This window comes from Balaenoptera borealis (genome assembly GCF_965194805.1).
Source record: "Balaenoptera borealis genome assembly, chromosome: 16".
NCBI classification, from domain to species: Eukaryota; Metazoa; Chordata; class Mammalia; order Artiodactyla; family Balaenopteridae; genus Balaenoptera; species Balaenoptera borealis.
The window spans coordinates 53,347,588-53,372,388 of record NC_138872.1 but is presented as its reverse complement, the minus strand read 5'-3'; the positions used below and the strand labels follow the sequence as shown (position 1 = coordinate 53,372,388).

General features: G+C 45.4%; 1 protein-coding gene across 2 annotated transcripts in view; it reads left to right on the top strand.

Annotated features, from left to right (window-relative positions):
- Window positions 1-24,801, top strand: part of ADCY9 (adenylate cyclase 9) — a 121,947-nt gene that overhangs the window by 86,495 nt on the left and 10,651 nt on the right. For both annotated transcript variants that reach the window (XM_082362071.1, XM_082362070.1), the window contains exons 4-9: window positions 3,370-3,474; window positions 4,968-5,185; window positions 9,540-9,642; window positions 12,460-12,668; window positions 15,844-16,003; window positions 22,389-22,537. In XM_082362071.1, coding sequence (XP_082218197.1) covers window positions 3,370-3,474; window positions 4,968-5,185; window positions 9,540-9,642; window positions 12,460-12,668; window positions 15,844-16,003; window positions 22,389-22,537 — 944 coding nt within the window. The remainder of the gene's footprint in view (window positions 1-3,369; window positions 3,475-4,967; window positions 5,186-9,539; window positions 9,643-12,459; window positions 12,669-15,843; window positions 16,004-22,388; window positions 22,538-24,801) is intronic.

The following is a 24,801-nucleotide window of genomic DNA, read 5'->3' as shown; positions in this document are numbered from 1 at the left end:
ATGCAGGGGACACGGGTTCGAGCCCTGGTCTGGGAAGATCCCACATGCCACAGAGCGGCTGGGCCCGTGAGCCACAACTACTGAGCCTGCGCATCTGGAGCCTGTGCCCCGCAACGGGAGGGGCCGCGATAGTGAAAGGCCCGCGCACCGCGATGAAGAGCGGTCCCCGCACCGCGATGAAGAGTGGCCCCCACTTGCCGTAACTAGAGAAAGCCCTCGCACGAACCGAAGACCCAACACAGCCAAAAAATAAATAAATAAATAAATAAAGTAGCTATAAAATACCTCTGACCGGCCTTACATGTGTCTCCTCATTCTGCCCTTACGATACAATCCCATTTAACAAAGGAGGAAACTGAGGCTCAGAGAGATTCCCATACTATTAAGTGATAGAACAAGGATTCAGTCTGTGACAGTCTGATTTCAAAACCCGTGCCTTTAATCACTGTGTTACACTTGTTCTGTAGACTTAACGTTTGAAAAGTGGTCAGAGAGGGCTTCCCTGGTGGTGCAGTGGTTAAGAATCCACCTGCCAATGCAGGGGTCACCGGTTCGAGCCCTGGTCCGGGAAGATCTCACACGCTGCAGAATGACTAAGGTCGTGCACTTCAACTACTGAGCCTGCGCTCTAGAGCCTGTGAACCACAACTACTGAGCCTGCGTGCCACAACTACTGAAGCCCGTGCGCCTAGAGCCTGTGCTCAGCAACAAGAGAAGCCACCTCAATGAGAAGCCCGCACACCACAATGAAGAGTAGCCCCTGCTCGCCGCAACTAGAGAAAGCTTGTGCACAGCAATGAAGATCCAACACAGCCAAAAATAAAATAAATAAATAAATAAAGACTTTAAAAAAAAAAAAAAAGTGGTCAGAGAATCTGTTCACTATTCCATCGTGTCTTTACGAGATTGGTGACAGACAGTCCCTGGAGCCTAAGGGTTTGGCTCAGAGGGTCTCAACCCTCCACACCACCCCTGCCGCTCCAGGCTGTATCCATCCTATCCCTGGGCCATCAGTTGGCCCCTGAAAAGGCTGTGTTTCCCTAGAGAAGCAAGCCTGCCACCGCTACCACCACCAAAGCCATTTACACACACACACACACACACACACCTGCTAGGGAGGACCTTGGGAATCTTGCTGGCCTGTCACGTGGACGCACGCACTTTTTTCTGGGGGTGGGGGAGTCACTTCATGTGTGTGGTAGTGGATTTTTTTTTCCATTTGAGAAGATCATTGGCCCCATTGGCAACATGTTCTGAAGTTTAACTCAGTCAATACCAAGAGGTGCTTTAAAATAATTTTACTGTATGCCATTGACAATTAGAGCATCTTGCCCCTGTTAATAATGCCAGTTTTTTCCGAGCTACAAGCAGATTTTACCTAGGTACTGCTGTTTGCTTGGACATGATACTCCCTGATTTGGCTAGCTCTTTTGGCACGTATATTTTCACTTCTTGAATGAATACGAACATTCGAATTTAATGGGTGCATTGCGTCAGATTCCCAAATTACACAACTCTTTAGAATCTTTATTTCTTTTATTGAATACAGTACAGGCCTGAAATCTAACTTAGGATGTGATCTGGGTTATATCCTTGCCCTAAGGCACTAAGTGACATTTATTTTATTTAAATTTTATTATTTAAAATTTCTGAAACAATATCTAGCCTCCTACAGTGTATTCCAGTGCTTAACGATTCTTACGCTAGGAAATTGTTTTTGAAGCCTAATAAGTCTGTCTTCTCCCCTGGATGCTGTCAGTTGCTATCTCAGTGGTGGTTGATTATCTCAGTGGTCTAGATTACCAGATCATATTAATAATAAGAGCACATTTATTAAGGATACACTGAGCGCCAGGAGCAATGCTAGGCTTTCTACATGCGTATTCATAAATCCTTACAATATGTCTTCAAGAAAAGTGTTTTCACTCTCATTTCACACAGGAGAGAACCGAGGTGAGGGATTTGAACAGGGGTCTCCAAACCAGTAAGGAATCGAGGATTTGAACCCTGGTTTGTGAGAAACGAAAGCCTTGCCCTTTCTACTATCTGTGGTGGTACTTTTTTTTTTTTTATTGAAGTATAGTTGCTGTACAATATTATGTAAGTTACAGAAGTACAATATAGTGATGGACAATTTTTAAATGTTATGCTCCATTTGTAGTTATTGTAAACTACTATCTGTATTCCCTGTGTTGTACTATATGTGGCGGTGTTGAGTCTTGCCTTGTCTTTTCTAGGTCAGCTAATTCCTGCAAATGAATAAGAAGGGCTGGGTCTGTAAGCTCGTCCCTCCGATTGTCCTGCTTTATGAGAACAGCTCACCTTCACAGAGAGCTTGAGAACCTTCGCTTAGTGTTTGAGTGTGGGTTGGCAGCTAGTTTGTTTAACAACAGCTTTATTGAGATATAATCCACCCTTTTAGAGTGTATAATTCGGTGGTTTTTAGTATGTTTGAAAGGTTGTACAACCATCACCACGGTCAGTTTTAGAACATTTTCATCACCCCAAAAAGAAACCCCACACTGGTTAGAGTCACTCCCCATTCCCTTGTGTCCCTCACCACTGGCAACCACTAATCTCCTTTCTGTCACTGTGGATTTGCCTTTTGTGGATATTTTATACAGATGGAATCCCACCATTTGTGGCCTTTTGTGTCTGGCTTCTTTCACTGAACGAGTTTTCAAGGTTCATCCACGTTGTTGTGTGTGTCAGTGCTTCATCCCTTTGGATAGCTGAGTAATGTTTTGTTCTGTAGATATACCCCATTTTTTTGATCCATTCATCTGCTGATGGACATCTGAGTTGTTTCTCCTAAAAAGTAGAAGCTGTTAGGGCACATTCACATACAGGTTTTTGTGTGGTTTATTTTCCATTTTCATGCTGCCAGTTCTTTTTTTCTGGCTGTGTTGGGTCTTCGTTGCTGTGCGCGGGCTTTCTCTAAGTGTGGCGAGTGGGTGCTATTCTTCATTGCGGTGCGCGGGCTTCTCATTGCCGTGGGTTCTCTTTGTGGCAGAGCACGGGCTCTAGGTGTGCGGGCTTCAGTAGTTGTGGCGCGTGGGCTCAGTAGTTGTGGCTCGCAGGCTCAGTAGTTGTGGCGCATGGGCTTAGTTGCTCCGCGGCATGTGGGATCTTCATGGACCAGGGCTCGAACCTGTGTCCCCTGCGTTGGCAGGCGGATTCTTAATCACTGCACCACCAGGGAAGCCCCAGCCAGTTCATTTTTAACTCATCTTGAGTGGTTTGGTAAGCCTTCCATTTGGTTGCGCCGTTCTGTGTGACAGCAAATTGCAACAGCAGCTGACTTGTTTGAATCACGTAGTGAGGTCATGTTGCCTGAGTGAGCTCCTACGGTCTGTGTTTCTCTCGTAGACCTGCCCGTCGTGCAGAATCACATTTGCTCCCAAATTGGAAGCTGGCGCCGAAGGCGGAGCAGTCCAGAATGGCTGTCAGGAGGAGCCCAAGAACAGCACCAAGGTAACCCGCTCTGGGCTGTGGTCCCTGTCAGTGCCTCTCCTGGTGCACCCACCTGAGAGGACATCCTGTCTGGTCAGCTTCTCAGTTCCGAGGGCAACTCCTCTTGGGTGACACCACTGCATACCTTCGAGTCCTCTGGGTTTTGAACAGACTGATAAAGAGCAGGATGGATGCTGACCTGCATGGGATACCCTGACGGGCAGTGAGACCTGCAGGGCTGGAAGCTGGACTCAACGGCTGGTGGGATGTGGATGTGGAAGGAGAAGAGGGGAACCCTTAGGGTGAGAGGTGGGGCGTGAGGAGGGCTTGGGTTAGGCCAGCAGCAAGGGCAGTGCAGAGAAGTCTCGCCTGGAGACCAGACCCAGGAGCCTCCAAGCAAGCTTCTGAGTCAGGCGACTCTCCAGGGAGGTGCAAATCTGTCATCCTCACCCTCGGGTCGTTGGCCCACGAGCCTGCATGATGCTGGGTCGTTCCACATCGTTTGTGTCGAGTCACCCCTTCTTTTTTTTTAATTGGAGTACAATTGTTTTACAATGTTGTGTTAGTTTCTGCTGGACAACAAAGTGAATCAACTGTATGTATACATATATCCCCTCCCTCTTGAGCCCGCCTCCCATCGCCCCATCCCACCCATCTAGGTCATCACAGAGCACCAAGCTGAGCTCCCTGTGCTATACAGGAGGTTCCCACTAGCTATCTGTTTTACACATGGTAGTGTGTATATGTCAATCCTAAAAACCCAAAGCATCCCACCCTCCCCTTCCCCCACTGTGTCCACATGTCCGTTCTCTATGTCTGTGTCTCTGTTTTTGCCCTGGAACTAGGTTCATCTGTACCATTTTTCTAGATTCCACATATATGCATTAATATACGATATTTGTTTTTCTCTTTCTGACTTATTTCACTCTGTATGACAGACTCTAGGTCCATCCACATCTCTACAAATGACCCAATTTCATTCCCTTTTATGGCTGAGTAATATTCCATTGTATATATGTACCACACCTTTTTTATCCATTCATCTGTCAATGGACATTTAGGTTGCTTGGGGTGACTGATTATTAGAGAAATGCAAATCAGTCACCCCTTCTTAAGCCGCAGCCCTTACAGCTCTGGGTTTCCTTTCCCTGGATCCACCCCTGCGCTTCCTTCGAGTCTTCCTGGCTTCTGGAATGCTGGTTCTGTGGTCAGGAAACTCTGGGAGCCTCCCCAACTCCTGCCTTAGCCTTCCCCCTGACCTCCTTACCGGCTCTTCCCATGACACCACTGTCCTGGGCGCCTGGAGGTGTGTTTGGAGGAGCCAGGGGGAATGGGGAGAAGCAGACCGGCAGAGAGGCAGAGCGCTCGGGTTAGAGCAGAGATCCAAAGGTGCAGGTTGTGGTGTGCGGGGCGCAGTCCAGGGGGCTCCAGTATGGCCGTGTTATGGGGGATAGTGCTGCTGCATCTCACGCCTCAGCCTCTGTGTCTGCCCCCACCCCCTTATCCTGACACAGGCTTCTGGAGGACCCAGTTCCAAAACGCAAAACGGACTGCTGAGCCCTCCCCCGGAGGAGAAGCTCACCAACAGTCAGACCTCCCTGTGCGAGATCTTACAGGAGAAGGGAAGGTGGACAGGTGTGAGCTTGGACCAGTCAGCCCTCCTTCCGCTGAGGTTCAAGAACATCCGGGAGAAGACGGATGCCCATTTTGTTGATGTTATCAAGGAAGACAGGTAAGATGCAGCCACCTGCCTCAAAGCAAAGATTTGCAGGTAGAAGCTCCCCCTTTTCTGAGTCACCTCACCCCCCCACGCATTTGCCTTCCATTGTCAGTGTATTTTGAAATAATTTGAAACTTACAGAAAAGTGGCATGAATAATACAAAAGATTCTCTTTACACCCTTTGCCCGATTTACCAACTTTTAACATTTTACTCTGCTTGTTTTATTCTCCTCTCTCTCCCTGTGAAATTTATTATTTTTTTTCTGAACCATTTGACAGTAAGTTAGACACATCGTGCTCTCTACCCCTTAAAACTGTGTTTCCTGAAAACAGGGGTGTTCTTGCACATGATCATAGCTACCTACTTCAGGAAATTTAACACTGATGAGGTGTTTTACCCAGTCTGCGGTTCCTATTCCGGTTTTGTTGGGTGGTCCCACGTGTCCTCCATAGCACGGTAGAGAATCACATGCTGCACCATTCGGTTGTCAGGCCTCTTCAGTCTTTAAATCTGGGGCAGTTCCTCAGCCATTCTTGATCTTCCATGACATTGACATTTTTGAAACATGCAGGCCTGGCTCTTTTATAAGATATTCCTGAAGTTGGATTTGTGTGACATCTCCTCACGATTCTGTCCAGGCTGCTTGTGTGTCCAGATCCCATGGAGGTGACGTGTCTTCTCAGGCACCAGATCCAGAGGCCCATGGTGCCCCCTTTGACCTTCATCAGGGGTAGTGATGTTGATCAGCTGGGCGAGTGTTGCCAACTTCTCCAGTCTGTACTCATTTTCTCCCTGTGACTAGTCGGCCATCTGTGGGAAGATGCTTTCAGATCATGTAAAGATCCCATTCCTCACCACACTTCCCTAGACTTAATCTCCATTGATGGTTCTTGGTTGAAACCGTCTTTACTATGTTGGTCAAAATGGCAGTTTTCCTGCTTCAGCGCTGACTGTGCATTTATCATTTGGGGCTTGGCATTCTGCAGTAAAGAAGAGCTCCTCCCCACTTATTACTTAATGTATCCATCTATAGATTTATAAATCCATATAAACCCTCATGGAGTCCTGATTTACTTAACAGGACATCATTTATCACTGTCCTAATTAGAGTTTGATGCTCTAGTTGTCCCGAATCTGGCCTTTGGGAGCCTCCCTTCAGGCTGGCTCCTGTGTCCTTTCGACACGGCTCCTTCATTTGTTTTGAGTGATTTCTTACTTTCCAGCACAACAGGCTCATTTTATATCTTCCCTGCCCCAGCTCAGGAATCAGCCGTTTCTCCAAAGAGCCCTGGCTCCTTTTAGTGACAAACGGTATTTACATATGTTAGTTATTAATGTTTGATTTAATGTCATTGCAGTCAAAGGCATACACTATGTGACTTCATTCCTTTTACATTTATTGAAACTTGTTCTGTGGTCTCACATGTGGTCTGTTTTGGTAAACATACCATGTGCGTTTGAAAGAATGCATATTTTGCATTCTCAGGATGTTGTGATCCATAAACCTCAATTAGGTCCACGTGGTTGGCAGTAATGTTCAGATCATCTGTCTCTTTACTGACTTTTTTGTCTCTTGTTCTATCACTTATTGAGATAGGGATGTTAAAATCTCCAGCTGTGGTTGTGGAATTGTCTGTGTCTCTCTGTAGTCCTGACAATTTTTGTTTCAGGTATTTTGAAGCTCTTTTTTAGGTACATACACATTTATGAGTGTTATATATCCCTGGTAAATAATCCTTTTATCATTTTGAAGTGTCCCTCTTTGTGCCCAGTAATACTCTGTCTTGAAGACTGCTTTATCGGATATTAACATAGTCACTCTAGCCTTCTTATTCTTACTGTTTGCATGCTACATCATTTTCCATTTAAAAAAATTCTAACCTGGGTCTTTATATTTGAAATACATCTCTTTTGGGTCTTGCTCCTTAAATCATTCTGACAATCTCTGCCTTTTTTATTATATTTTAATATATTTATTTGCTTTTTAGCCATACCTCTTTGCATTATTTTTCTTTTAATGGTTGCTCTAGGCAGTCTTTTATTTTTATAGTCTTCTTATAGTTAATGTTGCATCATTTCACTTTTTTTCTTTTTATAAATTTATTTATTTGTTTATTTTTGGCTGCGTTGGGTCTTCGTTGCTGTATGCAGGCTTTCTCTAGTTGCAGTAAGCGGGGGCTATTCTTCGTTGTGGTGCGCGGGCTTCTCATTGCGGTGGCTTCTCTTGTTGCAGAGCATGGGCTCTAGGCATGTGGGCTTCAGTAGTTGTGGCGCAAGGGCTCAGTAGTTGTGCCTCGTGGGCTCTAGAGTGCAGGCTCAGTAGTTGTGGTGCACGGGCTTAGCTGCTCCGTGGCATGTGGGATCTTCCCGGACCAGGGCTCGAACCTGTGTCCCCTGAATTGGCAGGCGGATTCTTAACCACTGTGCCACCAGGGAAGTCCCTGTATCATTTCATTTTAAATGTAGAAATCTTACAACTGTATAGGTACATTACTCTCTTCTCATTCCTTATGTTACAGTTTTCACATGTATTATATCCATATACATTATAAACCCCAACCTCCAATTCAACCTCTTGGTAATCTCAGGTTGGTCTCTATTGATTGCTTTTTTGTTGAGGATGGCTCATGGTTTCCTGTTTCCTTGTTTGTCTAGTAATTTTGAATTGCATTGTGCACATTATGTACAATGGTTAGAAAATCTGGATTCTGTTACATTCCTTTGAAGAATATCAACTTTTTGTTTGTTTTAGTAGACAGTTAACTCATCTGAACTCAAACACCGAACTCTGTCTACCCTGAGGTGGGCAGCCACTATTCCTTCAGCCTTAATTAGGCTTGTAGTCTGCCATGCACATGTGTATTTCAAGGGTCAGCCAGAGATTCGAGCAGAGCCTATATGCAGAATTTGGGGCTCCCCCTTCTCTGGTCCTCTCTCTCTGGAATGTCCAACCTCATTTTCCATTGGTGGGCATGCTAAACTCTATTTTCTGGTTTTCCAGGTCAGTAAAACTGTAGTTTTTCTGAGTTTTAGCCATCCTACATGTGGTGCTGACCAATGACTCTCTTTAGGCAAAAAAGAAAAGAAAAAAAAAATACCCCACAAGAAATTCAACCTGTTCCAAGTGTGGCTTTCCTCCATTTTCTTACTGCTTTGGTCAATTGCCAGTGCCTTCCAGGAGTTGTTTTTATATTTTGTTCAGGGTTTATAGTTGTTATCTGAGAGACGATTGATCTAACAGGAGCTAATCTCCAGTCCCAGAAGTGGAACCTCCCAATATTAATCTCAAATGAGCAGTACATTTTATAGTGTGGATCCTGCCACTTGACTGCAAAAATGAAACCATTACATTTCCTTCTTATAGCTGCTTTGTTGTTTTTCCCTCTGTCCATACTTGCCAAGTGGAGGGGAGGATAGGGGGTCAACATTAGGGGATAGAATTTTCTCTTTTCTAAGTCTGAGAGCCCAGTAAGGTATTGCACACTTAGCACAAAAAGAGAGCCCACTCTGCTTCAGGGAAAGGAGGAACTACAGTGAACCCTACTGTGTGTCAGGCACATGATAGGCTCTTTACATATATCATCAGATTTAATTCTAGTAGTTATTATGTGAGGGAGAGAGACATCCCACATCTGCATTTGCCTTCTGAAATTATGCTAACATTCCCTTAAATTTATAGTAATTTTCTGCAGGATAAAAAGGATATGACTATTTGCTAGCAGTCCATAAAAGAATGAAAGAGTCACGTAAAGCAGGCTTGATTTCTCTGCTATTAAAATCATTGAGCATTATCATTTTTCAGGTTTCACATGCAATCTGCATATGTGACAATAGCACCAAAATTACACTAACTATAAACACAATTTTGTGATAACAACCTGTTAGCGGTGACAGTGGTAATTACTGTCAGTACTCTGAGTGACAGGACAGCCGGTTCTGAATTATGTTTGCAAGGAAGCCTCCAAATCAACATAAGTACGCTCAGTACAGGGATCTGCTGGTCCTTTGGAAGGGATCATTTTATGGAACAAAAAAGCTGCTGCCTCCTTCTATTCTAATTCTGGACGTTAGGAAGATGTTTTCAAAAGCACGGTTCTGATGATGTGTGTTATATTAATGGTGAATGGGCATTCTTTCGTGGAGGTGAAACCTAAAATGGGATTATGTTTAGAAGCATGAAGGACTTTCCAGAGACATGTTCTAAAAGGGGCAGTTGAGCAATGTCTATTGTATGGTGACTTTTAGGTACAGCTTTTGTGACACGCTTCACAAATGGCGTTTCAGTAGGTAACTGTGATCTTCTGATAAAATAAATATAACGATTGTGCTGCACATTGATTGATTGCATTTATCGTCTCTTCTAGCCTGATGAAAGATTATTTTTTTAAGCCACCCATTAATCAGTTCAGCTTGAACTTCCTGGATCAGGAGCTAGAACAAGCCTACAGGACCAGCTATCAAGAAGAGGTGCGTGGCTCCTTATAATTTCACCAAAGACATGCGTCATTTTCACTGCACAGTTCACAATTAGTCTTGTGCTTTGGAGGCCATTTTTGTTTTCCTGAGTGACAGGAAATTGACGGCTCATATTGATTTCCCACAGTCCATAAGCCCTAAATTTCACCTGTATGTGAATTTATCTCCACAAGGGAGAAAACCCCAAATCTCTCTACAACAACCCAGGCTTGTCATCTCCCGGTCCCTCTCCTCCGCAGCTGGTGCATCCCCAGGCGCCCTTGGCCGTGCTCCAGCCCCTGGAGGCCTAGTACCGGGTGAGAGGGGTGATGGGGGAGCTCCAGCCCCACCTATTCTCTGCTCTCAAGCAGAATTTCTCCCCCTGTTCCCTGTCGGCTTTCTTCCTACTGAAATGGGACAAGAGCTGAGAGGGCTTTCATCTTGCTCCGCTCTCCCGCCTGCTTTGGTGCTGAGCCCTCCTCCACTGCCCCTCCCCTGCCTTAACTCCTGTTGTCCTGTAACTCTCAGCCCAAACATCACTTCCTCTAAGAAACTTTCCCAGACCCCAGACTGGATTTTTTTCCCCCGTTATACTGTTTCTCCGCAGCTGCATCCCAGTTTGTAATCTCTTCTTGTGGGACTGTTGAATCGTATGCCTCCCCCTGGACTCTCCACTCTGGGAGGCAGGACCCTGTCTCTCATCTCCACTCTACGTGGCATCCAGTCCCCACACCCACAAGTGCTCAGTAGAGCTTGGTGGAAACGATGAATAAATACGAGAACCTAGAGCCTGGTTTGAGTTCCAAGAAGCCAGCTCCCTGCATTTTTCCCAAATCTAACCCAGCTTAGTGCTCCAAGGTCAAAAATGCATACCCTCCCAACCCCAGAGCCAGAAGGATTTCTCATTCGACTCCATTCGTTCATCCAGCAGATCATCCCTCAGTGTCTGTTACATCCAGGCCCTGACCAACCCCAGGAGTCCTGGTGAACCAGACAGGGCAGTTCATGCCTGTGGGGTTGAGTTTCGTCAGCCTCCTGGGTGGTGAATATCCGTTAATACCCCAGGCGAGGCTCCTCTCGTGGACTTGGGAGTTGGTTGGTTGGTGCCTTTAAGGCAAAACAGCAACCTTAATCCTCACAGCAACCCTTCAAGGAAGCTTATGATTATCCCCATTTTACCAAAAGAAAGCCGAGGCCAGGAAAGGCCGAGTGGCCGAGATCCCGTCGCTAGGATTGGGCACCCGCCTGATTCAGGGCCAGGAGCTCCCACCCACTCCCGGTGCTGAGTACAGAGCCTCCCCAGCGGAGGGCACAGGTCACCAAATGCTCACTGAGCGTCTGCTCCGCCGGGTCCTGCTCCTGGGGCTGGGGTGTAGCGTCGACAGACACAGGGAAGCAGTAACTCGGCAGAAATGAAAATCCAGACCCAGGGGCCCCGTAATGGCCACAGAGCACACCAACCCCAGGTTGAGGGCCCAGAAGGAGCCCGTGTTAGTGGGAGGACTAGCAATTAACTTGAATTAAGGAACGTTCCAGAGGGGGGCCAGCACCTGCAAACTTAACCTTGGAGATAAGACAGAGCCTGGGTGCATCCAGGGAGCTGTGGGCGCTTCTGTCTGGCAGACGGGGTGGAAGTGGCAGGTGGGCAGGGGCCCGATGACAGCTTCCCACACTGTGGACGTTATGCTAAAGGCCAGGGGAGCCATTGAAGGATCCAAAACAGGAGTTGGCACCGTCAGACTGTGTTGTATAAAGGTCACGTGGCTGAGTTGTAGGTAATGGGAGTAGATGAGCCCGGAGGCCTGGGGAGCAGGTGGGACACTATCCCTGAACCACAGGGCCAGCTGGCAAGGACGGGAGCGATGCAGAAACAGTGAGAGGCTCCAAGCCGCCCCCACATTAGGCCCCTGCCGCACTTTGTGATTTCCCATCTAAGCATCCCCAGTACCCATAAAGTGCAGGGTCCCATTTTATCCCTCTTTCCAGATAAGGAAATGGAGGCACAGGGACAGTAGGTGACATGATCAAGATGCCACAGCCCCTGGCCGGGCTCCTCCTTGGCTGTGTGACCTCGAGTGGCCACCTCACCTCAGCCTCCCAGCCTGTGCCCTGAGATTGGGAGCATTTCCTCCTTGAGGGCTGTGTGAACATTGATTGAGGTCGTGCCCCCAAAGGGTCCACATGGTGCCTGGAACCAGTCTCTCTCAGACTCTGGTGTTGTCGTCATTTTCTCCCTCCTTCCCGTGATTTCCTGACATGATGTGCATGTCGCTTTGTTACACTGATGACACCACCCATCTCAGACTCCTGTCTGTCCCACCATTAGGCCATGAGCCCCCAAGCGGGTTGTTTCATGCCTGCCCTCGAGCCCTGCACAGCGTCCAGGCCCAGAGAAGGCTCTTGCTGTCACTGTTGCTATTGACCTCCTACTTCTGTATGAAGCCAGCTTTCACATACCCTGAGCCTGGGACCCAGCGTTGAGTGGAAGCTTCTAGCATGTGGCTTTCCTGCTACTGTCTCTACAGATGCAGAGTCACTGACTTTGCCTGTGGATAGCTTGCCTTTCAGGCTCAGGGCGTCACATGCCTGTGAGAACTTAATTGGTTTGTAATCAGTTGCTGTGTGCCCTTGGACAAGTTTCTTCACTTCTCTGTGCCTCAGTTTCTTCACTGTTAGGTGGGGTAGGAGACGGCCTGCCTGAAGCACTACTCACCCCGTACCTGGTCCGCAGGAGGCAAGTGCTCAGCAAGCATCTACTGTTTTTTCCGCCTGGGTTATACTTCTCCAGGAGGATACATCAGCAGCATCTGTTCACACTCCCCCCAACAGGTTATAAAGAATTCTCCCGTGAAGACTTTTGCCAGTGCCACCTTCAGCTCCCTCCTGGATGTGTTTCTGTCAACAACAGTGTTTCTGATTCTCTCCATCACCTGCTTCCTGAAGTACGGGGCCGCCTCCACGCCACCCCCGCCGGCTGCCCTGGTGGTCTTCGGAGCAGCCCTGCTTCTGGAGGTCCTGTCCCTCGTGGTCTCCGTCAGGTAAAGGCCCACCTGCAGGGCTGCCCAGCTGTTAGCCTTTAGCTCCCTCTGCTGGTGGAACAGCTGTCTCCATAACCCATTTCGGGGACGGTCCTCTTTTCTTCCCTCCCCCAGCCTGCTTCACTGGCTCCTCCCTCACCAACCCGGGCCCTCAGCACAGGTGGGCACTCACCTTACCAGTGGGTCATTGTCCTCTGCAGCCCTAATGCCACCAGCTAGTCTGCTGATTTCCCAAATCAGATACTTAAAGAGAGAAAGTGGGAAGATAGGGAATAAGAAAGCAGGGCAGAGAAAGAAAAGAGGTAGGTGTACAGGGTACAGCTGGTAGGGGGCTGCCAGCACATCAGCAGGTGCCTCTCTTGAATGTAAGGGTGAAACCATAAACCCCTAGAGGAAAGCACAGGCCCAGGTCTTCATGAGCTCGGATCAGGCAACGCTTTCTTAGATACGACATGAAAAGCACAAGCAACCAAAGAAAAAATAGTTAAGATGGACTTCATCAAAATTTAAAACTTTCATGTTTCAAAGAACACCATCATCACTTTTCACCCCAAAGAGAAAGAGAACCTACAGGATGGAAGAGCGTATTTGCAAATCATATCCGTGACAAGGGTCTAATATCTAGAATGTTAGCTCAATAATAAAAGGACAGTCATCCCATTTAAAAACGGACAGAGTGTCCAAAGAGACAGCAAAGTCCCTCTGGGAGGCTGGGCCCTCCGCACCAGCCCAGCCTGCCTTCAGTTTCAGGCTCCACCCCACTCAGGAAGCTCACAATGTTTCTACTGATACAAACAGGGCCTCCACTCATGCTGGGTCCTTGCACCAGGCCCACCGCCTTCCTCCAGCCCTGTCCTCTCAGCAGGACAGCCCCACACTGGGGATCGGAGAGAAATGGGGTAAAGGGCCCTGACCTTGAGTTTCTACTCCTCCCCAACATCCCAGGACAGGAAACCACAGCTTCACGTCTGGCCCTGATACTCCCAAATGCAAGATCCCTCCCTTTGAAATGGATGAGCTGGACACCTGCCCCCTCCCTTCCACGCTCACCCCCTCCCCCCCAACTCCTCACTGAGGCCCGTTCAGCCCTTTGCCAAGGGCTTTCTCTGGCTGCCAGGGGCTCTTCCCTTCCCTCCTCCTCCTCCCAGTGGAGAGAACTCTAAGGCGCATCCTCGCCATCTCCCCAGATTCGCCACCAGCGTGGAGCTGCATTGCCCGCAGCAAGTGACTCCTCCCCAGCACAGCCCTCCCCTGGGCCTGCCTCCATCCATGTCTCCACGAGCTGCCTGGGACCCACTTCCAAACGAACTGCACCCTCTGTGGGCCTGCCCTGGGCCTGGGGACACCCTAAGGGACCAAAACAAGGCATCCTCTGGCCCCTAGTCTTTTTTTCTTCTTAAAACAAGCTTTATTGTGATATAACTCACAAATAATAAGTTCACTCATAAGTGTACAATTCACAGATTTTTAATAAACTTACAGACTTGTGCAAACGTCACCACCATATGATTTTAGAACATTTCTGTCACCCCAAAGAAAAGCCAGTACCCACTTCCAGTCACTCCCCTCCCTGCCCTGAGTTTCTGTCCGATGCGGGGCCCACAACTGGTTAAGGCTCTTAGTCCCTCTGAGGCAAGCGTTTTCTCCATATCTTTTCTAAAGAACCCTTTACATGATTGTTCCCTGTTCTTCGGACCCAATTTGAAAAACTCTGGGCTAAGCCATGTTAAGGACTGCAGAGGACTGCAGGCCATGAGGACGCCAGGCCTGGCTGTGCCCGGAGCACCCACGTCTCTGCAGGGCCACTTTGCTCCTGCCCGAGCCTCTGGTGTGATGTCCTTGCCCAGGAGAGGGCGGGGCCTAGGGGATTTCCTCTGGCCCTGCTGCGGGTGGATATGGGACCCTACGTCGATAAGGACCTACACTGGTAACTGAAGGTGTGGACGCCTGGGTGGATGCGAGAGGCCCTTGACAGGCTTTGTGCCTTTGAAGGCAAGGGAAGTGGGCCTGCCCCGCCTGCACCCTCACCGAGGTGTCTTTAGAGGGGGCTGTGTGCATGGGTCTTCCTCTGGAGGCAGACCCCCAGTGCCCTCTCCTCCACCTCCCGCTGCTGGTGACCCAGGGCTTCTTCCTGCAGAGCAGCAGTTCTCGGCCCCACGCACTCAGCTCCCCATTCTCCATGAAAAACGTTTTATGATGCCACATCCCTACCCTGAAGTATAGCCCACCTATACACACAATTTCAGAAGCAATCAATGAAATGCCATCACTCCAATGTGAAGGAGAAATGGCAAGAAAGCCATTTAAAATAATATACGTGTAGCGCTTCACCTCGAATATGCCAGGGCGTCGCCACCTGGGCAGCCACGCCAAAGTCGTCAGCTGTTTGCCCTTGTGCACTGATAACATGACAGCTCCCAATGTGGACTGTTATGGGTGTGCAGGTTTGGTGGCATGAGCCCCAGGAGCCTGTGATGTGGTTTCTGAGATGCTGACGACTCTTGGTGGTGTCCCAAATAAAACTACGGGTAATCTTGTTTGGTTTACCCAGTGGCTGCACTCCTGGAAAATTCGGTGTATGTTACTGCCACACAGAAACCACTTTATGTTTGTAAACGAAACGCAATTAGGCTCTAGGCTGAAGTCATCGTCAGCAGGTTTTCTCTGTCCAGGGGGTGTGTAGCAGTCATGTGGGGCTCAGGGCAGAGCCTCGCTTTACATCACGGGACATCACCCATCCCCAGCTCCTGCCCGTTGGTGCCAGTAGCGCCTGCAACCATTGAGGCACCAAAAAAGCCCCACAAAATTCCGAACACCTCCTGAACCACCCACTTGAGACCTCCCTAGAAGCAGGCAGTAACAGGTGACGGGTGACCTTTTTCGGGACCTGTTAGTATTTGCCTGCCTGGTCCTTACATGCTCCATTTAGACTCACAGAGGCCTATGCTTGTCTTTTACAAGCACATCTTATCCGAATGCAGCAAGTAACCTTAAAATATGGTATGGTGAGCTGAGTGAGTCCAGTTTACTTGCCATTGATCAAAAATAAGGGAGGCGGGGGTTCTGCCCACCGCCCACACCAGAGGCCACAGCATAGGCCAGGGTTGGGAGTGGCCCGGGCTGTGGGTCCCCCACCCACAGATACCCCATTTCTCCTTTCTCCCCCCGCTCCCAGGATGGTGTTCTTCCTGGAGGATGTGATGGCTTGTACCAAGCGCCTGCTGGAGTGGATAGCCGGCTGGCTCCCGCGCCATTTCATCGGGGCCATCCTGGTGTCCCTCCCCGCCCTCGCGGTCTATTCACATGTCACCTCCGAATTTGAGACAAACATACACGTAAGTAAAATCTTGGTGATTTTGTGTTGGTGCTCTTCTGGACTCCCTGATCACTTTTTTAAAATATAAGCCTGATGGCTTGGGACAGCAATTTAAATATAGGCCCTTAAAGAGGCGCAAACTCTTTGTCAGTCCTTTGAACTTGTCTTTTTAAAAGACTTGCCTCGGACAGAGGAGCGGGCAGGGAGGTCAGCCCGGGGGCTGCCCTGGGGAGATTCCCTGGTGGACCTGTGTCCTCTCCAACCCCTCTTGGTGTCCCAAACCAGGTTTTTTAAAAATTTATTTTATTTATTTATTTTTGGCTGTGTTGGTTCTTTGTTGCTGCACGCGGGCTTTCTCTAGTTGTGGAGAGCGGGGGCTACTCTTCGTTGCAGTGCGCGGGCTTCTCAATGTGGTGGCTTCTCTTTTTTTTTTTTCGAATTTTATTTTTTTATATAGCAGGTTCTTATTAGTTATCTATTTTATACATATTAGTGTATACATGTCAATCCCAATCTCCCAATTCATCCCACCACCACCCCCACCACTGCTTTCCCCCCTTGGTGTCCATATATTTGTTCTCTACATCTCTGTCTCTATTTATGCCGTGCAAACTGGTTCATCTGTACCATTTTTCTAGATTCCACATATATGCGTTGATATATGATATTTGTTTTTCTCTTTCTGACTTACTTCACTCTGTATGACAGTCTCTAGATCCATCCACTTCTCAACAAATGACCCAATTTCGTTCCGTTTTATGGCTGAGTAATATTCCATTGTATATATGTACCACATCTTCTTTATCCATTCGTCTGTCAGTGGGCATTTAGGTTGCTTCCATGACCTGGCTATTGTAAATAGTGCTGCAATGAATATTGGGGTGCATGTGTCTTTTTGAATTATGGTTTTCTCTGGGTGTATGCCCAGTAGTGGGATTGCTGGGTCATATGGTAATTCTATTTTTAGTTTTTTAAGGAACCTCCATACTGTTCTCCATAGTAGCTGTATCAGTTTACATTCCCACCAACAGTGCAAGAGAGTTCCCTTTACTCCACACCCTTTCCAACATTTGTTGTTTGTAGATTTTCTGATGATGCCCATTCTAACTGGTGTGAGGTGATACCTCATTGTAGTTTTGATTTGCATTTCTCTAATAATTAGTGATGTTGAGCAGCTTTTCATGTGCCTCTTGGCCATCTGTATGTCTCCTTTGGAGAAATCTCTATTTAGGTCTTCTATTAGGTCTTCATTTTTTGATTGGGTTGTTTGTTTTTTTAATATTGAGCTGCATGAGCTGTTTATATATTTTGGAGATTAATCCTTTGTCCGTTTATTGTTTGCAAATATTTTCTCCCATTCTGAGGGTTGTCTTTTCGTCTTGTTTATAGTTTCCTTTGCTGTGCAAAAGCTTTTAAGTTTCATTGGGTCCCATTTGTTTATTTTTATTTCCATTATTCTAGGAGGTGGGTCAGAAAAGATCTTGCTGTGATTTATGTCAAAGAGTGTTCTTCCTATGTTTTCCTCTAAGAGTTTTATAGTGTCCGGTCTTACATTTAGGTCTTTAATCCATTTGAGTTTATTTTTGTTTATGGTGTTAGGGAGTGTTCTAATTTCATTATTTTACAAGTAGCTGTCCAGTTTTCCCAGCACCACTTATTGAAGAGACTGTGTTTTCTCTATTATATATCCTTGCCTCCTTTGTCATGGATTAGTTGACCATAGGTGTGTGGGTTTATCTCTGGGCTTTCTATCCTGTTCCATTGATCTATATTTCTGTTTTTGTGCTAGTACCATATTGTCTTGATTACCATAGCTTTGTAGTATAGTCTGAAGTCAGGGAGCCTGATTCCTCCAGCTCCGTTTTTTTCCCTCAAGATTGTTTTGGCTATTTGGGGTCTTTTGTGTCTCCATACAAACTTTAAGATTTTTTTTGTTCTAGTTCTGTAAAAAATGCCATTGGTAATTTGATAGGGATTGCACTGAATCTGTAGATTGCCTTGGGTAGTATAGTCATTTTCACAATATTGATTCTTCCAATCCAAGAACATAGTATATCTCTCCATCTGTTTGTGTCATCTTTGATTTCTTTCATCAGTGTCTTATAGTTTTCTGACTACAGGTCTTTTACCTCCTTAGGTAGGTTTATTCCTAGGTATTTTATTCTTTTTGTTGCAATGGTGAATGGCATTGTTTCCTTAATTTCTCTTTCTGATCTTTTGTTGTTAGTGTATAGGAATGCAAGAGATTTCTGTGCATTAATTTTGTATCCTGCAACTTTACTAAATTCATTGATTAGCTCTAGTTGTTTTCTGGTGGCATCTTTAGGATTCACTATGTATAGTATCATGTCATCTGCAAACAGTGACAGTTTTACTTCTTCTTTTCTGATTTGTATTCCTTTTATTTCTTCTTCTTCTCTGATTGCCAAGGATAGGATTTCCAAAACTATGTTGAATAATAGTGGCGAGAGTGGACACCCTTGTCTTGTTCCTGATCTTAGAGGAAATGCTTTCAGTTTTTCACCATTGAGAATGATGTTTGCTGTGGGTTTGTCGTATATGGCCTTTATTATGGTGAGGTAGGTTCCCTCTATGCCCACTTTATGGAGAGTTTTTATCATGAATCGGTGTTGAATTTTGTCAAAAGCTTTTTCTGTATCTGTTGAGGTGACCACATGGTCTTTATTCTTCAGTTTGTTAATATGGTGTATCCCATGGATTGATTTGCGTATATTCAAGAATCCTTGCATCCCTGGAATAAATCCCACTTGACCATGGTGTATGATCCTTTTAATGTATTGTTGGATTCTGTTTGCTAGTATTTTGTTGAGGATTTTTGCATCTATATTCATCAGTGATAATGGTCTATGATTTTCTTTTATTGTAGTATATTTGTCTGGTTTTGGTATCAGGGTGATGGTGGCCTCATAGAATGAGTTTGGGAGTGTTCCTTCCTCTGCAATTTTTTGGAAGAGTCTGAGAAGGATGGGTGTTAGCTGTTCTCTAAATGTTTGATAGAATTCAACTGTGAAGGCATCTGGTCCTGGACTTTTGTTTGTTGGAAGATTTTTAATCGCAGTTTCAATTTCATTACTTGTGATTGGTCTGTTCATATTTTCTATTTCTTCCTGGTTCAGTCTTGGAAGGTTATACCTTTCTAAGAATTTGTCCATTTCTTCCAGGTTGTCCATTTTATTGGCGTAGAGTTACTTGTAGTGGTCTCTTATGATGCTTTGTATTTCTGCAGTGTCTGTTGTAATTTCTTCTTCATTTCTAATTTTATTGATTTGAGTCCTCTCCCTCTTTTTCCTGATGAGTCTGGCTAAAGGTTTATCAATTTTATTTATCTTCTCAAAGAACCAGCTTTTAGTTTTATTGATCTTTGCTGTTGTTTTCTTTGTTTCTGTTTCATTTATTTTGGCCTTGATCTTTATGATTTCTTTCCTTCTACTAACTTTGGGTTTTGTTTGTTCTTCTTTCTGTAGTTCCTTTAGGTGTAAGGTTAGATTGTTTATTTGAGATTTTTCTTCTTTCTTGAGGTAGGACTGTATTGCTATAAACTTCCCTCTTAGAACTGCTTTTGCTGCATTCCGTAGGTTTTGGATCATCGTGTTTTCGTTATTTGTCTCTAGGTATTTTTTGATTTCCTCTTTGATTTCTTCAGAGATCTCTTGGTTATTTAGTAACGTATTGTTTAGTCTCCATGTGTTTGTGTTTTTTTACATTTTTTTCCCTGTAATTTATTTCTAATCTCATAGCGTTGTGATCGGAAAAGATGCTTGATATGATTTCAATTTTCTTAAATTTACCAAGGCTTGATTTGTGACCCAAGATGTGATCTATCCTGGAGAATGTTCCATGTGCACTTGAGAAGAAAGTGTAATCTGCTGTTTTTGGATGGAATGTCCTATAAATATCAATTAAATCTATCTGGTCTATTGTGTCATGTAAAGCTTGTGTTTCTTTATTAATTTTCTGTCTGGATGATCTGTCCATTGGTGTAAGTGAGGTGTTAAAGCACCCCACTATTATTGTGTTACTGTCTATTTCCTCTTTCATAGCTGTTAGCATTTGCCTTATGTATTGAGGTGCTCCTATGTTGGGTGCATAAATATTTACAATTGTTATATCTTCTTCTTGGATTGATCCCTTGATCATTATGTAGTGTCCTTCCTTGTCTCTTATAACATTCTTTATTTTAAAGTCTATTTTATCTGATATTAGTATTGCTACTCCAGCTTTCTTTTGATTTCCATTTGCATGGAATATCTTTTTCCATCCCCTCACTTTCAGTCTGCATGTGTCCCTAGGCCTGAAGTGGGTCTCTTGTAGACAGCATATATACACAGCTTGTTTTTATATCCATTCAACGAGCCTGTGTCTTTTGGTTGGAACATTTAATCCATTCACATTTAAGGTAATTATCGATGTGTATGTTCCTATTACCATTTTCTTAATTGTTTTGGGTTTGTTTTTGTAGGTCCTTTTCTTCTCTTGTGTTTCCCCTTTAGAGAAGTTCCTTTAGCATTTGTTGTAGAGCTGGTTTGGTGGTGCTGAATTCTCTTAGCTTTTGCTTGTCTGTAAAGCTTTTGATTTCTCCATCGAATCTGAATGAGATCCTTGTTGGGTAGAGTAATCTTGGTTGTAGGTTCTTCCCTTTCATCACTTTAAGTATATCATGCCACTCCCTTCTGGCTAGTAGAGTTCCTGCTGAGAAATCAGCTGTTAACCTAATGGAGTTCCCTTGTATGTTACTTGTCGTTTTTCCCTTGTTGCTTTCAATAATTTTTCTTTGTCTTTAATTTTTGTCAATTTGCTTACTATGTGTCTTGGCATATTTCTCCTTGAGTTTTTCCTGCCTGGGACTCTGCGCTTCCTGGACTTGGTTGGCTCTTTCCTTTCCCATGGTAGGGAAGTTTTCGACTATAATCTCTTCAAATATTTTCTCAGGTCCTTGCTCTCTCTCTTCTCCTTCTGGGACCCCTATAATGCGAATGTTGGTGTGTTTAATGTTGTCCCAGAGGTCTCTTAGGCTGTCTTCATTTCTTTTCATTCTTTTTTCTTTATTCTGTTCCGCAACAGTGAATCCCGCCATTCTGTCTTCCAGGTCACTTATCCGTTCTTCTGCCTCAGTTATTCTGCTATTGATTCCTTCTAGTGTATTTTTTCATTTCAGTTATTGTATTGGTCATCTCTGTTTGTTTGTTCTTTAATTCTTCTAGGTCTTTGTTAAACATTTCTTGCATCTTCTCGATCTTTGCCTCCATTCTTTTTCCAAGGTCCTGGATCATCCTCACTATCATTATTCTGAATTCTTTTTCTGGAAGGTTGCCTATCTCCACTTCATTTAATTGTTTTTCTGAGGTTTTATCTTGTTCCTTCATCTGGTACATAGTCCTCTGCCTTTTCATTTTGTCTGTCTTTCTGTGAATGTGGTTTTCATTCCACAGGCTGCAGGATTGTAGTTCTTCTTGTTTCTGCTCAGTGGCTTCTCTTGTTCTCTTGTTGAGCATGGGCTCTAGGCACTCAGGCTTCAGCAGTTGTGGCACACGTGCTCTGTATTGTGGCTTGCGGGCTATAGAGCGCAGGCTCAGAAGTTGTGGCACATGGGCTTTGTTGCTCTGTGGCATGTGGGATCTTCCCGGACCAGGGCTCGAACCCATGTCCCCTGCATTGGCAGGCGGATTCTTAACCACTGCGCCACCAGGGAAGTCCCCCAAATCAGTTATTTTCTTACACGTTTTACAAAGAAGCATCTGACCCATGTTTCCAGATGATACAAGGTAATGTGCTATTGTACATCAACTATACTTTATATTTTTTTTTAAAAGTTAAAAAAAAAAAAAAAGATGACGTTAGTCTGCAGAACTGGCACAAACAATTGACTGGCACCTGGATCAGCTGCTGTTGATCAGGGAAGGAGCATTCAAGTTAAATCCCATAAAGAGTGAATTCATCCTGCTGTGGAAGATTATATTTTTGGTGCCAGCGAGTATAGCATGAAGTACTGGGCGGGCTGGCTGCATTTGATACTTAAAACCAAATCACATTTCTGCTGACACACAGCAGGGTGCCTGGAGGACAGGCTTTGGGAGGTAACTGGTTACACGGTGGAAGTTCTCAACCAGGGCAGTCTACCTTTCCTCTCCTCCAACGTGACGTGTGCAATTTGCACACGTCAGGAGAGGAATTTTAGTGCCAGTGAGACTTGTAACCGAAAGCTCTGGTAATTAATCTAATGATTTATGATCTGTCCCTGAAACCACCAGATATTTTGTTAAACAGAAGGACAGGTAAGTGAGCGTGTCGTTTGCTCTCGGGGTGCCCAGGTGGAGGGACGGCAGGTGAGCCCATGTGGCAAGGAGGGAGGCTGGGGTCCTCACCGAGCCTGCCCCTCATTGCAGTCCACCGTGTTCACGGGCTCAGCTGTCCTGATCACCGTGGTGCACTACTGTAACTTCTGCCAGCTCAGCTCCTGGATGAGGTCCTCCTTGGCCACAGTCGTCGGGGCCGGGCCCCTGCTGCTGCTCTACGTCTCCCTCTGCCCTGACAGGTACGTGCACAATGCCCTCCACAGCAGGACCACCTTTCTTCTTCTCCTTCTCACTTTTTCTTTTTGTTTTAATTGAAATATAATTGACACAGAACGTATTAGTTTCAGGTGCAGTATGTAATGATTTAATATTTGTGTATATTGTGAAATGATCACCACAGTAAGTCTAGTTAACATCTATCACCACACAAATTTTTTTTTCTCGTGATGAGAACTTTTAAGAGTTACTCTTGGGGGAATTCCCTGCCGGTCCAGTGGTTAGGACTCTGAGCTTTCACTGCTGAGGGTGTGGGTTCGATCCCTGGTCGGGGAGCTAAGATCCCACATGCCTCGCGGCCAAAAAAACCAACATAAAACAGAAGCAATATTGTAACAAATTCAATAAAGACTTTTAAAATGGTCCACAACAACAACAACAACAAAATCTTTAAAAAAAAAAAAAAAAAAAGCCCTCTCACAGATGGTGTGAGGAAAAGAAACAGGAGCTTTGTGAAGACCCCTGGGGACAGGATGTGTTCTTACTGCTGTGCTACAAAGAATTTAAAATTTAAAATATAGAGGATGGCAATGATAGGTGCTGTATTTAAAACATCCTTTGTTAATGAAATCCAGTAAGACCCCTACCTTTCATGTGTTCTACGAATTAAATCACGTTTGGTTCTTAGCTGTTAAAATGAGTCTGAAATTACCTGTTGCACATTTGCAACTGGTTTTGTGGCTTTTAACCTTTTCAACTAAATATGTAGTTGGAAATACGATGATACCTTGGATAACAGAGTGCACACGGTGAGTAATTTATTCAGAAATTTCAGGGGAATGTCTCAAAGCCATTAAGCTTCTGTTTCTATAACAGGCTTCTCCTAAATGTTGGACTTTTTGTGTAACTGCTTATGTTTTATGTTAGCACATATTAAAGAATCATTTATTTAAAATTACAGTGGGTTTAGGTTAGCAGGATATTTCAGAGTTACATGGGACATTTCTCTATTGTGCTTTGCAGGGCATCTAACATTCCTGGCTCCCCAAACAACCAGAGGGACCCCCAGTGTTTCCAAAATGCCCCCTAGGAATGGTATTACTGTTGCCGAGAACCATTGCTTTAGTAAACTCAAAAGTAGAAAGTGGTCCAATTTGTCTCAATATCAGATGAAATCGCCATAGTGCATTTTGGGTATTACCAAAGCAGTGGTCAGTAATGGACAGGGTGAGTATCATTCCTCAGTTTACTTAATAAAATAATAACCACATGAAAGATATTCAAGTTCTCTGCAAATTAAGATCAAAAAGGAAATAGAAATGTCATTCAGCATTTGAAAGGAAACTTTAATGAATAGTTAAATCACTTGAAGCAAAACAAAGTGTCATTTTTCCTTTCTGAAGGTGCGGCCTTCTGGAATTATGGTCATTATAAAGCTCTTTCCCAAGAGCATGAAATTCAACAGTCTGACTTTTAACCTTTTAGATCCAACACAAATACCCCATCAGCCATTCACAGTGTCATTTAGTCACTGGTGCGGGCCTTTTCCACTTGGATCTAGAGAGCCGTAGCGATGGGGAACCCATCCATCGCCTTTTCACCGAGAAATCAAATAGCAGGTCTTGAGGTAGGGCTGGTGGTTGAATCTCTGCTGGACCCAGTACACCCGCATTCACGCAGAATCTTTTCAGCCCGTCCACCCTGTCACTGCTGAGCCGAACCCAGGGTAGGGAACATGTGGGGAGGACAAAACATAAACTCAACTCCTGTGAAGCTGGGGTTGGGGGACTCTTCCAGCTTTGAGGGGACACAGACACATGGGTTACAGCAGTGTCACAGTCACGTCTGGACAGGGTGAGAAGAGGACAGTTTGTGTGTAGCTCTTGCTTTTCTTTCCTTTTCTGTGAAGTCATTTAATACCTCCTGTAATCAAAAAAGCCGCTCTGAGCCCTCACTGGCCTTTGTTGCCCAGGAGAGCTGCTCTGCAACGTCCCCTTTGCAGGGAGCAAGGCTGGGGGACCTGAAGGACAAAGCATCAGGGCACTTGCCCCGGGTGGAGAGGTTTGGGTGATTTGTGGGCCTGAGTGGACGCTGGGTAACATGACCCCAGAGGAAGCTGTGCAGCATGTGGAGAGAATGGGGCTGGGTGTCTTGGGTACCTTCCCCAGCACCAAGAGAGAGGTCTTTAGTTAGGTGTGTTTTCAATGTCTTAAAATTGGGGTTTGATTGCTTTGGGCATCACCAATAGCAAAGTCCGGCTTCTCCAGTAAGTAATCTGCCAACACCT